Genomic DNA, 15,896 nt, shown 5'->3' on the forward strand with positions numbered 1-15,896 from the left:
GAAGAACAGCATCACCTCGCCAACCTATCTAATGGCAAAACAGTCTCCTTGCGATGTGGGAGCTTTCAGCGCAGACCCAGGCCAGTAAGGAAAGCCTGACGAGGTTAGGCCATTAAAAATTCATAACTCCCCTTGTAATCGAGATAAAGGTACAATTCTTTGACCAAAAATAAATTTATAGTTTTATCCAAATTTTATATGCAGCATAGATGGACCTATATTGTAAGATACAAAATTTAGCAGGCGATTGATTTTTGAGATTGTTATGAGATATTTTTTAATTCGATGCCTCCCTATGTCTCTAAGACCGTACGGAAATAAATACAGTATTATCATTATTATACTGTCAACTTTTTCCTGAATATGTCAGCTGAAGTGACAGAATATATCGAAGTTAACCACGTAAATTTGTGTGACGAATGATACATAAGTGTCATTCACAGCTTACGTGACTGAGGGTAATGGATTAAATGCAATGTAAAATTAATTGCAAAATTTGCATTATAATTTATTAGTAAAAACCATGATGTAAACATACATGAAGTCAAAATACAAAAAATCGAAGTCTCAAACAAAAAAATAATACTTTTATAATTTATTCAAATGAATAAATTGCATGATTTAACAATAGTTAAAACATAACCACCTATTTATTTAAGTGAGTTAAGACAAAATCCATGAATATTGTGTAAATTGTTAAGAGCAAACTTTGACAGTGTAAAATTATGCTGAATGGGAATGAGTTAGAAACTTAAAAATGGCATACTAAATGGTACCAAAAGTTCAAATTTGTCTTGTGTCCACTAAATTTATTATGATTTGATATTAAACTTAATATTTGACTATTCATGATTAAAATTTATAAAAGATATTAAAAAAGCATTAAGCTAACAAAACATAAGTGAAAAATGTATGCAAAAAGTATGAAACTTATTGTTATATCACAATGTGCAATTGTATAATAATGTGTCCCACTTATGGCAGCAAAAACTTTACCAAAAGGAGATTCAACAATATATTTCTCAACAAGACAATCAGCATTGCATTCTCTCTCCTTTTATTTTAACTCCAACTTTTATTTTAGCAGTAAAGCTAGGACCAGAGGTGAGAAAAATAGATTTCAATTGTATTTTAAATACAAAATACATATTACTTCGAAAAATTGTATTTCAAATATATATTACTCAATGGATATTTTTGAGTTACTCAAGAAAATTGTATATGAAATACAAAAATACAATTGTAATTCCAAAGTACTTTCTTAAAACTTTGAAAACCGTATGATTTTTTTTCAAACTTAACCCTGTGGCCGTATGTATATATTTTCCAGAAAGATAGCATTGGTGCAGTTTACTGTAACTGATTTAATAACTTAATTACTGAAGAAAATACGAAGGCAATCCAGTTCAATGTATTGCCTGCTAATGTAAACAATGACAAAGCAGTTACAATGTATTGTTGCAGGTGGAATATAACGATGGAAATGAAGAAAAAAGCTAACTTGTGAATCGTCTTTAACAGAAGGTGAGTTAAACACAAGTAACTTTGTGACCTGTCTGCATCAGGTTAAAATACATAAAAACAGTCCAACTTCAGGCTGGGTAAATCTAAATTTTCAATGCTACAAATTAAAATGCAATAATATTTTACCCCTTTCACTGGAAACATTCCACTGAAACTAAATAATTCCACATGGATTTATTGAACATGAACTAGGTTTTGACGCTGCATTGCAAAATCAGATTTATACATTAAAACAATTACATTTGAGGGAAATTAAAAATTTTAGAGGATAGACGAGACATTTGGTGGCCGACAGGCTTTTCAGAGGCACAGCCAATGATTTAATGTAATTTCCTGTTTAGTTATATCAAGCATCAAATGCGTAAGAATTTTAAGCTATGTTTCTAATGAGCACATTTTCATGTGAAGAATGCTAAATGGACGTGAAAGAGGAAAACTTGAAGGGAAAATGGTTGAGATGAACATTGCTGTTCAACAATTTCACAGACCTAACACAATACCCTCTGAGTTGCCAAAAGGGAGCAATGAAGCTCAACTCCCTTGCACTACCTAATCCATGACAAACAGTGTTTAAAAGGCATGAAAATTTAAATAATTCATGGGTTTTTGAAAACAGATGAACTCATGACTTTTCAAGTACCTATGTTAAATTACCTTTCCAGTGAATTTATCACAGCCTAGTTTTCATACTATTTTTGGTGCTTGTGCTACAGTTATTTTTCCATGGATCTTGTGACTAGGTTTCATCTTATAAGCAATGTCCGAAAAAAGTGTTTCGAGTTGCAGCATCACAGCCAACGCTGGAGTTTCCTCATTGCTATATCGAGGGATACCCCCAGTAAGTACTTTGTAATGGTTAAGATGGATGTGAAAAGTAAATAACCAGATTCATAACTCTTGGGATACTCTATATGTGTTTTTGTGCCAATTTTCTTAATTTACAGAGCATAAAACACCCGAGAATTAATTTTCTTCAAGTTTCAAAATTTGGCAAGAATAAATAATAATATAATTCAACAATAATTGATTTTCCTACAGGCACATGGATTGTATGATGAGTTACCCTAACATAATCAGCATTATTTCAGCAATGTAATGTCAATTACTATTCAGAGTTCTCAGTGAATAAAATTTAATTAGGAAGTCCTAGTATTGAATAGCATTATGTATTTATTTACAGCAACATGACCCTAAACAGCACTACTTGGCCTTACTTTAGGGTTTTCATAACATTTAACAATTTAAAGGACACAAACAACCATGCCCTGAATAGGGACCACCTACCCGGGTGGGACACCAACCCACAACCTTTGGTTTGGAATGTGAGGACTTTACCCAGCCATTATTTACTTATTTTAAATAGGAGAGACAAAAATATACTAAATGTGTTTTCGTGCTGATTTTCTTGATTTACAGCACCTGAAAAACTTAAGAAGTAGTTTTTAAAAAGAAAATTCTATTGATTTACATTTCGATGCAGTTAGATCAAGATTGTAATTCTGATACTGAATCTATATTATTCTACCAACAGGAATTCACAAAGTGAGCATTTCAACACCAAGGAGTCTCACAGAATGTAGATCATGCGGAATGAAGGCTTCAACAAAATAAATATTTAGGTAAAAATGCATTCCCTGCCTAATAAATATTCTCTTCCCATCCTTCTGCACCAGTTTCTATTAAGAAACAAACATATTTATGATTTAACAGGCACTTTAAAAATTGTCCACTTCTTCTTCTGCTTCAGTCAGGTTTCCCGAACGTGACAAAGGTGGTTGGACAAAGGACATGAACAGGTGACAAAGGAATTAAAGCTTGATAGTCTTCAGAATTGCTTCTCCACTTTTAAACGGCCTTCTAACCCAATCATACGCTCCACCACGTCCAACAACACATGTTTTTGTACTGTGAGTGGAATTGGTTGATCCTATACACAGCTCACCCATAATCCAACACTTCTTGGCATCCTCCATGAATTTCATTAGTAAATCCATATCCCCTCCACTTGGCCCAACAACGTAGTCACACAAGAGAGATTCTTCATCAGATATTGATTTATGAGCCCTTCCAATTACGTTGGCCTCTACACAACACTGAAAATATTGAGGGTGTACACCAAAATATCGGCTGAAGTCAATCAACTTTGCACCAACCAGGCCTGATAGAATGCCTGTCACAAACACATCGTCAATCCAAAAGAAAGACAGGTACGAATCTTTTACTGTCGGCGGGGATCTATGTTCTTGAGCAATCCTTACTATTCTGGATACTATTTCTGGCGTGGTCACATACATCCAACCAGAAAGAAATGGAGGATAATAGGTTTTGGGGTATTCCTTCATAGAAACAAACCACTTATTTAAAGGGTCTCTAATTGGCTTCATACCTTTTAGCAAATAGCCTAAAAGAAACTGGTTGGAATCATTGACCATTTGCGGCAGTGCCTTTAAAAGCTGGAAAATATCAAGAATAATATCATCGTCCATTTTGATTACATACTTGACCGAGCTACAATACTTGGATACCCACTGTAGCCCCATCATGTGCTTATATGTTAAATTCCTATAAGCCTCATTAAAATTTCCCTGGATAAGATCGCCATTGACATTATCTTCCTCATAGATAAGCTGTTGTTTTATCGAACTGTACTGATGGCTACTGCTCTCCGTCGATGCTACAGCTAATAAAAATACTCTACGGACCCCAACAACTGTCAATAAATCTTTCGGTAAGGCAGTCCTGTGAGCCTGACGTGTGGCCACGTTTCCAGCGTGAGAAGTTATTATCATTATGACACGTATATCAGACTTATTTGACTCGTTACATATTTGATTATTTATCAAATAATCAAATCCAGGCAAATCTAGTAAAAATGATGCACTGTGACCCTTAATATGTGGCTCCCACTTAGGTGGGATATAAAAACTGTCCATTAAAATAATGAGAACTAAAACAGTTGCAATGCCAATTAAAAAACTCACAGGTGTCACCAATCCTTTCATGATTAGCAGCTGCATATTCGTAGATGTGGAAGGAATGAGAGGCACTTCTAATTATCCTTTAAGACTTAAGAATGGACCAAGAAGAATTCTCTGCAGTTACCTACAGTGCAAGACGGAAACAAATTATTTAAATAAGAAACGACTGGGGACAGCTGAAAAAGAATAAGACATACCAAATAACATAAAGACTTACGCAAAATAGGAGCATCAAAAATTTTCAGATATTTATATGAATATATATTCTTTCTGGCAGGTAATGGAATGAGCGTTCATTTCTTAGACAATGGTATCCTTTCGTACTTAAGGTACAAAGAAATGAAACCATGCACTCATGACAAGCCACATTCAGACGAAGGCTATTCCAACCGAGTCTTGTCACCATGAACTAACATCCCACACTTCAATATCTCCTGTATTATCTGTTAAGGCGTCAACCAAGAAATACACAGGTGCTTCGAGGTGTCTTCTCATGTCAAACGGCAACCAACGAGTTGAATGCAATTCATGTTATTCGTTCTTCGAATTTCGCTACATAACAAATGAAAGCTGAAATATATGTTTACATTAGACAAAACACGGGAGGCGCAACTTGCAAGGGAGAGACTGTGTTGGCAGCGGTGGCTGTGTATCACTGTATTTATTGGATTGTAGTATTAGAGGATAAAGGGGTATATTCACACTTATAAGTTATTCTACTTCGTTGAATATTTTGACTCAATCACTGGCGTTTACTTTCGGATTTCATGGCTTAATTGGTCTCAGGAAGGATGGATAAATGGAAGCGCATCATAGAACCAGCTGGTGATTCGGAGTCCTCAGGGTGGAGCAGCGACGGTAATGTTATTATAATTATTCCGACTGCTAATATTGATCTTGATTAAAAAATAGAATGTTAATTCCATGCTATTCCTATTTCAACTAACTCCTACTTTTCAGACTCAAACGCCAGCTGTTCAATTTCGCACTACCGATTGAGTCAGTACTACGATTCTAAAATGCGGAATCGTTCGCAAGAAGGTCGGGTTTGCTCCCGAGATGAGGATGATAATCCTGATGATAGTTGCTGGCAAGATTTTTCTGCTAATTACCGAGGTCAACCGAAGAAGATACGCCTTTCTCAAGTTAATGTGAACTGTAGTACTTCGGTAGTTTCTGTGGATGGCCGTGAGAACAATGCGAATACTGATTCCCCTAACGGCAGAACAAATCTGTACAGTTCTGGTGATAGAACATGGGATGTGGAAAATGAGGGTAGTTCAACACGCCCTTACATTAGGAGTCGTTATGAACCATCTTTCTTTAACGAACCGTCTACGTCTTTCGCGGATGCAGAATCCACTAAGCTCACAACCATTAATAACAGAAGTGTTGTTGATTCACCCTCCATTGGTCCTCGGTCCAAGCGCTTCTCACCGGATACAAGGAAGTCAACAAGTGATCAACCTGGTTTAAATGCAACGGCAGTGACTGGCGCCGATGAAAATGAGGAGGTTGTAGACCATAGTGCGAATTCTGCCAAGGATCAACCAGTTGGCATTGACTCTGGCAGAGATACTAGCTCTGCTGTGAGCAACAAAGCAGATGAGGGGCGACCCCAGGAAAAAGAAATTGAACCGCATAGTGAAGACGGAGATTTACCTAACATGGACTTAAATCAGAGCCTTATAAGCCTTTTGGAGTGTCCAGTTTGTTTGGAATATGTTTTTCCACCTATAAATCAGTGCAAAAGAGGGCATCTGGTTTGCTCGACTTGCAAGCCCCAATTAAATAATTGCCCTACTTGTCGTTCGCGATTTAACGAAACTAGAAATTTGGCAATGGAGCAGGTTGCCGAGAAGTTGTATTTCCCTTGCCGGAATCATGCCTCAGGCTGCAAGGGTATGTACCTTTTGCAGAATAAAAGGGAACACGAAGCCAATTGTCACTATCGTACGTACAAATGCATTGTGTCCCACTGTTTGTGGAAGGGATTTCAACCTGATATTTTAGGACACATGATTGAGGTTCACAAGAAAATAGTAGTATATGGAGAGAATCAACTTTTACGTCTGAAGCTAGATACATGCGTTCACTTCACCCAAAATTGGGTTGTATCTGCTTTCAACCAAGTGTTTCGTGTAAATTTTCTTGTTAGTTACCTACGATCTCAGATTGCGGGTTGTGTTCAATTCCTTGGCCCGAGGAAGTTTGCAAGTAATTACACGTATACTTTTGACATTTCCACTGATAATCGCAGATTACTCTACTCTCGGCAAACTCACGGTGACACAGCTAGACTTCTGAGTGTATATAGCACTGGTGATTGTTTCTTCCTTCGCACAGATGCTGCTAATTATTTTGTATCGGATAGAGTCATCAAAGTGATGCTACAGATAAAGAAAGTATCAGAGACGCCCGAATGAAGTTGTATGGGGTCATTAATTCTTCAAGACTAGAAATAAAGCGATTAATGTTGTTCAGAAACTATGCTGTGTTACACCCCCGAGCGAAGGTGCTGTTCTTCATACATGTGTGAATTGGAAATTGTGAAAGTTACAGCCTTGTTTCCTTAATAAGAAGTTGGTATTGTGCGTGCTAACTTGCGGGTGAAATAGCAATTAAGCACCAGCGTGTTCAGCTAGCCACTATATACTTCTAATGGGTGATGTGCAACATCTAGCTTTAACATGTTGAACTATTGCTCATTGTGGTGCTATTTTGAGTTAAATGCCATTAAGATGCCAAATTTGTGGTTCATGTATTTTTATTTATTAGCAGAAAGCATTAAAAACAAATCATTAAAATCAAATCATTCAAGCCAAATTTTTATTGGCTTTTAAAATCGCATTACTAACCCACCTTTCATTATGTTTATCTCCTGTTTTGAGACATTTGTAACTGCCTTGTATCCGCCAGTTACTTTTGTACCTCCTTTCCCATTATCATTTCTGTTAACCACTAGCCATACTGACCGCAAGGTGACTTCAAAACTATTGAAGCTTGTTGCCAAGTTACTGATTGCAACCCAAGGCCACTTTGGAGAAACTCATTTTTTGACTTGGAGTGGGGACAGATTCAGTTAATGGTTGAGGGACCCCCCTTCCATTCTTTTTCCCTGTATCTGTTGCAAACCAAATGGTACCAAGGAACATTATTCGATTTTCTGCAATTGCAGAGGATATTTTATGATTATCCTTGAATAAGTATATGTATTCACAAGAAGGGGCAGTCTGGGGGCCCTCAGCTGGGTCTCCCTTACCAGGGGATGCAATGGTTGTCCCCTGGAAAATTGCATGCCCGAAATGGCTATTGACACTATTCTGGGTCTTAAAAACCAAATAAAAGTTAATAGGAAATAATAATGTTGTATGAAAAGTGAGAATTTCACAGCTTATAGAATTTAATTATGCATTATGATTCTGTTAACCATGATATAGTGAATTGGTTAATGTAATCTGAGTCTTCCTTTATTACACCTTTCATATACACTTCACAATAGATGTGACCATTGTGAGGGGACATGAGCCAACCGGTCGACCACTCCTGTTCACAACTCAGGCTTTTAATAAATCATAGGCAATTTCAATCAATTTTATTGAGCTGAAGATTTCATAATTTTTCAAAGCCCTGGTTTTGAATAAATATTAGCTTAATTTAATATTTTGCTTTTTCATAGTCAAAATTAGCAACAGTATCCCACAATATCTGTATGAAAATGTTTAGTCCAAATGTCTTAGATACCTTAAAGCTACAGGTTCTTAAGTTATCAAAGGTTATATCAGCATCTTACAACATTTCAGATCAAGGAGACAGTCTGATGTAAGATGATGGATCAACCTTCCTCCCTTACAAATGCAAAGGAGTTGTATGGGAAAGGAAAGTGTTGCACAGCCTGACAGTTTGGGAGACAAGGTTCAACTAGATCATAACAACGACTGAGAAATTTTTGTAGCTGAACCTTTTCTAATGTTTAAATGAAAAATATTTACTTTTCTTCAATTCTTTCCATATTCTCCAGATCACTGAATGTAGTCCAAACTTTCCCTGTTATGATATCCACGAAAAAAAAACTGAGGTTATCAGGAATTACCGTAGTCTTTCAGGGCTGAACTTCAATGTAACTTGATTCAATACTTGGTGCTTCCCAATTGCGTATCTGTGCTGATCTGTTTTAAACTGTTTAGCTCACAAGGAGACATTTCAAGTGTGATGTTCAGGATCTGGATGCGGATTTTATTTTCTGAAACTATGTAGTACTTACATGGGTAGGGTAGAAAAAGTGTCACAGCTTTCTTCCACATAGGCCTGGGTTCGAGAGATATTCACATGTAAAGATTTTGTGCACTACTATAACGTATGTGTTGTCATCACTGAAAACTGACCGTCTAATACATTGGAAGCAATGATCTGGGTTCAGATTTCATTGCTAATGTAATGATGGCTGCTCTTATATTTTTACTATTATTTTTTTCATTTACGTATATTTAAATTATTACATTATTCCGAATAGTTCAATTAAATTAATTATATTTAATGGTGGAATACAAGCATATCATAAGCAACTACCCATAAAAATATTCATTGGCCTTTCGCTGCTTTATGTAATACTAATGTTATCGGTCGAGCATGAAATCCTGGAAGATCTAGAGGATGATGTATTGTGGCATTTTTTAGTGAACCCCCCCTACTCCCCTAGAAATACCTCCGAACTTATCCACAGAACTTCTCCTGTTAAGGACTTTTCGCCTTAAGGTTTTTCGTGCCGAGGCCCTTCAACTCAAAGTCTCGGAACTCTTGTCTCCAAAGGAGCCCACCTGGAGACTTATATAGCTAGTATGGCGGAGGAATAGCTACACCTGGCAATCTGGGGGAAGTGGGTACTGAGGCATAAGAATGCAGTTTTGAGTGAGAAGAACTCCACTTTGTCCTATCATAACTCTCTCTCCCTCCAAGACCTCATCCTACTATGTCCTTCCCCTCCTTGAATTCCAATGGCTTGCCTCAACCAGCGATCGTACCACTTGGCCATGTCTCCAACCCAGAATATGAAAAAAAAACCCTGGGCTAAGCTGTTCTCCCCAACCCCTGAGTGGATGATGAGAAGTGTTCCAGAGGTTCCAGTCAATACGGCCGCCCGAGTTTTTTACCTATGCAGCTCACTCAGACATCGCAGTAATTCTCTCCCTCCACTCTGCCACTGTTCCAGCTCCAGCAGCTCTCTTACTCATGGGCTTTCATTGCGACCACATCGGTCGACTGAGTGATTTCTCAAAAATCATTATTGGTGCTGGCAGGCAAACAGCTTTGTACTTAGCTTTTCAAAGTATTGGTAATGTTCCTTATGAGATTATTAGTTATCATCATTGATTTTTGTAATAATTTTGATTTTGAATATTTCCACTTGAAATACATTTTGATTGAACATGACTTGCAATTTTGTCATCATTGTTTCTCTGGCTGCTGATTATTCTTGTTTTGTGGTCTTTCCCTCATCCAGCTAGTGACAGACGATTGGAGTTCCCTGCATCTGGGGCTTACGTTACAAATATGCAAGATTTAAACAGGTAACGCCACAGTATATGCTAACATACATTGAACTAATAGCAGAAGAAGTAGATATGCGTGAGGACAGTGACAACTCATATGAAGAGCGCATTGCAGACCTCAAACACCTAGGGAGAAGAATTTTTCTCAGAACATGTGAGGTTCAAGTTGGCGGGAGTGATTAAGGGGAAGAACACATCATATCACCTGAAGGTCTTGGTCTTCAAATAGGTCAGATACAACCTAATGCTTCAAAAGACAACGACTTGCAGACCGAATGGCACCTCTGGAGATGACTAATGATGAATGACAACCCTCATTTGTAACAGCACACAAACCATGGAGGACAGGTATCTGCTTTCCAGTTTAATTTAAATTGTAATCCAGTTCTTCCTTTTCAATAGGTAGTAAAATGGGAGAGTCCACAGGATATTTTTTGATTTTATCAGATAAACTGTTACATCACATTATCAGACAAAGTGATGTAAAAGATGAAGTATGTACACCAGAAAAATGTAAACCTAGCGACCTAGCATTGGAGAATGAGGAACTTACGATAGTGGTATGCTAATGTTTGGCAGCACTAAACATCCTCTTGAACATTTGTTTTGGACCGAAGAGGATGATGTGCCCACACTTTTACCAGAAAACATACATTGTAACCATTTACAATCTGTGAATGATGTGAAACAATACCAAGGCATTTACACCTGAATTACAGCTCATTGAATGGTTGAAGTGACTGCCTATTTAAAATCAGGCCATTTTTCATGTTTAAAGCTGCCTTCAAATTTCACAGCAGCCTGAAAGAAAACATAGATTGATGAGAGCATGGTACTCTATTACATGAAGGTTAAAATACCCATAAACCTTGGCCAAGGTGGAGATGCTGTTGTATCCCTTATAATTGCTACTAACGCACCAAAAGATGGAGGACACAAGTTTAAAAAAAAATGACTTCACTTCGATGATACTCAAGAGAAACTTTGCCTCTCTAAAGATCCGTGCAAGTGGTACAATACCAGAGAATAGGGTAGAAAATTGTCCCCTCAAGAAAAAGTTGACGAAGAAGGACCAAAGATGTAATTATGAATTTAAAAGGTGTGATAGTGCTTTACTTTTCAGGTGTAGTCACTGTGGTAACAAACTATGTAAAATTTTCTGTTGGTGCCACAAAAAGATGGCCAAAAGAGAAAAAAGGAAGAGTTTGGTGCCTCAGCCCACAGTTTTCTCATCTGATAACAAAGGGATAGAGGGGGTTGATCAAATGGACCAGTTCATTGCTTCATATAGGTCCAGAATAAGGCAGAAAAAATGGTGGCTGCCAAAGTTTTCAGTGCTGCAGTTGTAAAATGGCTTCTTCATAAAAAAATAACTGAACAGAACAGTCACTTTTGAAATTTCGAAGTTTACTTGCTTTGATTAGACTAAAATTTGGAAAATCATCAACCCAAGGCAACGTACTCCTATTCCCATCAACTCTGTCAGATTTGATGGCCTATTCCATTGGCCGCAGTTAAATAATACCAAAAGACATAGTGCATGACATAAAGGGAAAGTAAAATTCATTTGCAACATCGGGCTTCATCCAAAATATTTCAATGAATATCCTGTAAAAGTTGCAAAATAAATTATTTTTAATAGATATGTCATTGTAATATTGTCTTAAAATAGCAAATTACTGTCAAGGTGTCTGATATACTGGACGGGCTGTATTATTTTAACTGTTATTTGAAAAAAATTGTGGAAATAAGTTTAAGTGAACACTTTTATCCATAGTTATAATTATTCATGACTCGTCCACTCTCTTCATTTGATCAATTCATAACATTTTTGATGAGTATCAATTGGATACAAAATTCTTTTTAAATTTTATATTTTCACATTGTACGCAGAGAACAGTGATTTGCTTATGTAATTTCAGGCTGATAAAATTAAATATATTGTGCCATATTCAAACTAACGCTACCAACAAAAAGAGAAGGGATATTCAGAGCAGCTCACATTGTGGTCCAAGTTACAACGAGAGATGTGTGGTAAAACTGAGAGTGGAACAGAATTAGCTTCTAGAATTTTTGGAGACAAGAAAACAAGTACTTCAGTAATAAGAATGCTTGTGATGCTATGCTCACAGAACCTTGGTTTTCCAAAGAAAACAAAGTGTAATCGTTTTCCATCAAATTTGTGCTACATCTAAAGGCAACATTGTATTTTCCATGTAATGATACAACACCTCACAGTGGGCAGTTCCTTAGATTTCCTTTCCTTTAACACACTATAAATTTTCCTGCATGCTGTAGATGAGATTTCCTGACCCTATTCCAATCCCCTGATCTACGAGAGGAATGGCCATTTGATAAGGGGAAAAGGCATCTGAGTCACTACAGGGTCTAGTTCAACGGGCCACAGGAAACTGATATGGCTAACCTGTGCGTTCTTCATTATTTTTGAGTTTGCCTATCTTTGGGTATTTTTTTTGTTTTTCTTTATAGAGCACATGTATCCTTCATAATTCATGTCATTGTTGAGTTTAGAAGGAGACAGCATACTTAAGTTCAATAAAGAGAAAACCATTTTATGTTATCTCCAGAGTTCTTCTTTTCAGGACTAACCACAGGTTTTGGACCGTGGTTACATTAAAGAGTTTAGGTGTGAGAGTAACCTTCAAAATCAGAAATGGAGGAGGACACAATCATCAAGCTGGGTGCGAATAAATACTATGCCTGGTCGTATCAAGTCTAAGCATCTTCTTGATAATTGTGACTTGTGCGGAGCTGTTAAAGAAGGATCAGACGAAGAAGAGTTGAAGAACTCATCAAACAAAAAAAAGCCAGCCTTGGCATTTAATAAGAGAACTATCGTATAATCCCACATGCAGTATATTGGATAATGCAAGAGAGGCACGGGGCATCTTAAAGACCTAGTTTTGTGAGAGAGAGATGAATACCAACAGCTAGCTATGATGAAGGAACTTCTTTGGATGGAGAAAGACAACAAAATTACAGGGACAGAGAACATTAATATGATAAGTACTCATTGCAAACTTTCAGCAATTGCAGGGACTATTGATTTTTCCGACTGAACTTTGGCTTCGGTCATTTTCATAATTCTACTGGAGCAATTTAGTGAGTATGCGAGCACGCTAACCAGGGAGCCCAAACTCTGTGAAATATACCTTGCCCATGCTGAGGAAGCTAGAATAAACTTGAACAGAGAAAATAAGCGTGCTAACCAAGTATTTAAGTGATATAAACCTAGCCAAGAGATAGCATCCCAAGTTTGTATCCAACAATTCTAGTTCGAATTCAAGTGTTTTGAGTGTCATAAAATAGGGCACCCTGCAAGAGAATGCCTTGTGTGCTATTCTTGTGAAGAAGAGGGAGATTCGTCAGCCAGGTGCATTAACACTCCCGTAATTAACCCACCAATATCAATTTCTCCCTTAATGAACTAAATAATTTTTTCCTTATCAATTCTGTATCGCCCAGCAGTATGGAAGAGGAAGGAAATGCAAACGTCTTTGATACAAGTGACAACAAATTCAGCAATGAAAATTTCTAATTCCCACATTTTACCCCCAACTTATTACTAAGATATATTTCTATGATCAACTACGATGAAGTCAACTTCCATGGGAGCAGATGAAATTAGTATTGGGTAAATAAAAAAGATTATTTAGCACTTCCCCTCCTTAAGGAAATATGAACCCATTCCACCCATCAAAAAGAAGTCCAACCCTGTGGAAATGTCCCATTACCAACCCATAGCAATACTGTGTGCATTATCAAAACCTCTCGAAAGATTTGTGCACAATTCCACCATAGAACATCTATCAAAAAATCATTTTCTAAATGACATTCAATTTGGTTTTTGAAAAGGTTACAGTACTAAAACAGCTTTAATTAAAATCACAGAAGATATAAGAATGTCAATGGAAAAGCAGAAAATTACTCTGATTCTTCTCCATTTCAGTAAAGCTTTTGACTATGTCAACCATAGCATACTTTTCAGGCGACTATCAAAATTTAATTTATCTACTCATTTTAAATTGGCCCTGCTCTTAACTTAGCCAACGCCAGCAGGTGGTGTGTGATTGACAAAATAATTTACGCACAGAACCACTTTTCATCAAACGTGGTGTCCCTCAAGGGTCAATACTTGGAACATTGCCATTTGTCATCTATGTCCAAGATCTCTCCAATTAGATACACACTATTGCAACTACCATTGTGATGATGACCTGCAAATCTATATACGCAGTAATCTCCACTGCTGTCACAAGAATCAACGAAGATATATCTTCCATATGTGAACGGGCATCGGATAACTTACTAAATTTAAACCCAGAGATAACAAAGGGCATCATTATAGGCAGCTCCAAGATTCTGAAATCTGTTAACATAGAATCAATAACTTAGGCATAATTATAATCAGAACCCTAGTTTGGGATGAACACATAACGTTTCTAATAAAGCAGTAAAGCCTTCTAACAGCTAAAAAGTTTTCGCAACCTGATGTCCACATCACTGTGACTTAAACTAGCTAATATGTACTTTGTTGATCCCTCATTAAGATAATTGCTCTTTGGTTACGCCAAATATTTCAAAATCACAATTATCTAAACAACAAAAAATACAAAATTGTGCTACAAGTTATACCTGCAACATTGCATATTATGACCAAAATACCAAAAATCGTAAATTCTAAAACTTAAACAGCAAAGAAAATGGCAAATGGGTGTATATATTTACATATAACATCTTAAAATCTGAAACCCCTTCATATATTTTTCAACCGTATCTGAACAATTTAGACAAAAAAATCAAGGACTAATAGGAGCAAAAATAAATTAATTATACCGTGTCACCATGTATCAAAATTCCTTTCACGTTAAATCATGTTATGAATGGAATTCCTTTCCTCAACATCTGAAAGACATCATGACAGTAGATACAGTAAATTCCGGTTATTACGCGCCTCACTTTACCGCGGTTTCGGATATACCGCGGGTCTCACCATGTCCCCCGAGATGATTACATTGACCTTTTTTTTGAGGTAGGTAACTTTGTGGCGAATTTTATCTCGGCGTGACTACCGACGCGTCGCAACTTCAAGCGACTGTATTAACGCGGTTGGCGACGTATTCCATACATTGTTTCGTAGCCATAAAAAAAACTCGGTAATGCCTGATCGGTCATTGTGTCTTGCGAACTCGAGCTGAAAAGTGTGTTGCACGGCTATATGTAATTTAAAAAAAGATTATTCTTATTTTATTCTAATGAAATTTGATGTTAATGTTAAAATACTTAAAGTTATCGTATTTTCTGCGTATGAAATACATACTGTACTTTGCCTACTTATTATGAAATTTTCTCTGATTACTGTGTTTTCCTCTATTTAATATGAATGTTGATGACTATATCAATGTATTGAAAGTGGATCTTTACAAGTGTAATATTTCTCCAGATATTCATGTTGATACATATTTTGTTATCAACAATTAATAACAATATGTATTCAATGTCCCATGGAAAATCCCACAAGATTTTCTCGAACTGATGAGTGCACGCATTTGTGCTCCAAAGGACAATCCGAGAGCAAATAAAATCCATATCTATCCATCAAAAACTAATGAAAGTGCACATTATCGTGGAGCTGCAACTATAAGTTTGAGAGTAAACAAACCTGGCAACTGCGAATCCGAGAAAAATGTGCCAAAATTCAAGAACAGTAAAACTAGAGTACAAATGAACAATGATGAGTGTGAGAACAATGTAAAACTGGGAAGCGGCATTGTGAGAGTGAAATGCAGGGCAATGGTATGAACCGTCAAGACAAGAAACTTGC

General features: G+C 36.8%; 2 protein-coding genes across 2 annotated transcripts; one reads left to right on the forward strand and one right to left on the reverse strand.

The window, feature by feature from the left end:
* Window positions 1-1,297: 1,297 nt before the first annotated feature.
* On the reverse strand, window positions 1,298-5,043 carry LOC124153391 (beta-1,3-galactosyltransferase 5). The gene is made up of 2 exons (XM_046526514.1): window positions 4,720-5,043; window positions 1,298-4,626 (listed from the first exon to the last, which is right to left on the reverse strand). The coding sequence occupies exon 2, from the start codon at window positions 4,539-4,541 to the stop codon at window positions 3,333-3,335; it is 1,209 nt and encodes a 402-aa protein (XP_046382470.1). The 5' UTR covers window positions 4,542-4,626; window positions 4,720-5,043; the 3' UTR covers window positions 1,298-3,332.
* An 85-nt stretch (window positions 5,044-5,128) lies between these two features.
* LOC124153387 (E3 ubiquitin-protein ligase sina-like) lies at window positions 5,129-14,998 on the forward strand. The gene is made up of 2 exons (XM_046526509.1): window positions 5,129-5,360; window positions 5,463-14,998. Exons 1-2 carry the CDS (start codon window positions 5,294-5,296, stop codon window positions 6,926-6,928), a joined length of 1,533 nt encoding a protein of 510 aa, XP_046382465.1. The 5' UTR covers window positions 5,129-5,293; the 3' UTR covers window positions 6,929-14,998.
* Window positions 14,999-15,896: the final 898 nt, after the last annotated feature.

Source organism: Ischnura elegans, chromosome 2, assembly GCF_921293095.1.
Source record: "Ischnura elegans chromosome 2, ioIscEleg1.1, whole genome shotgun sequence".
Lineage (NCBI taxonomy): Eukaryota > Metazoa > Arthropoda > Insecta > Odonata > Coenagrionidae > Ischnura > Ischnura elegans.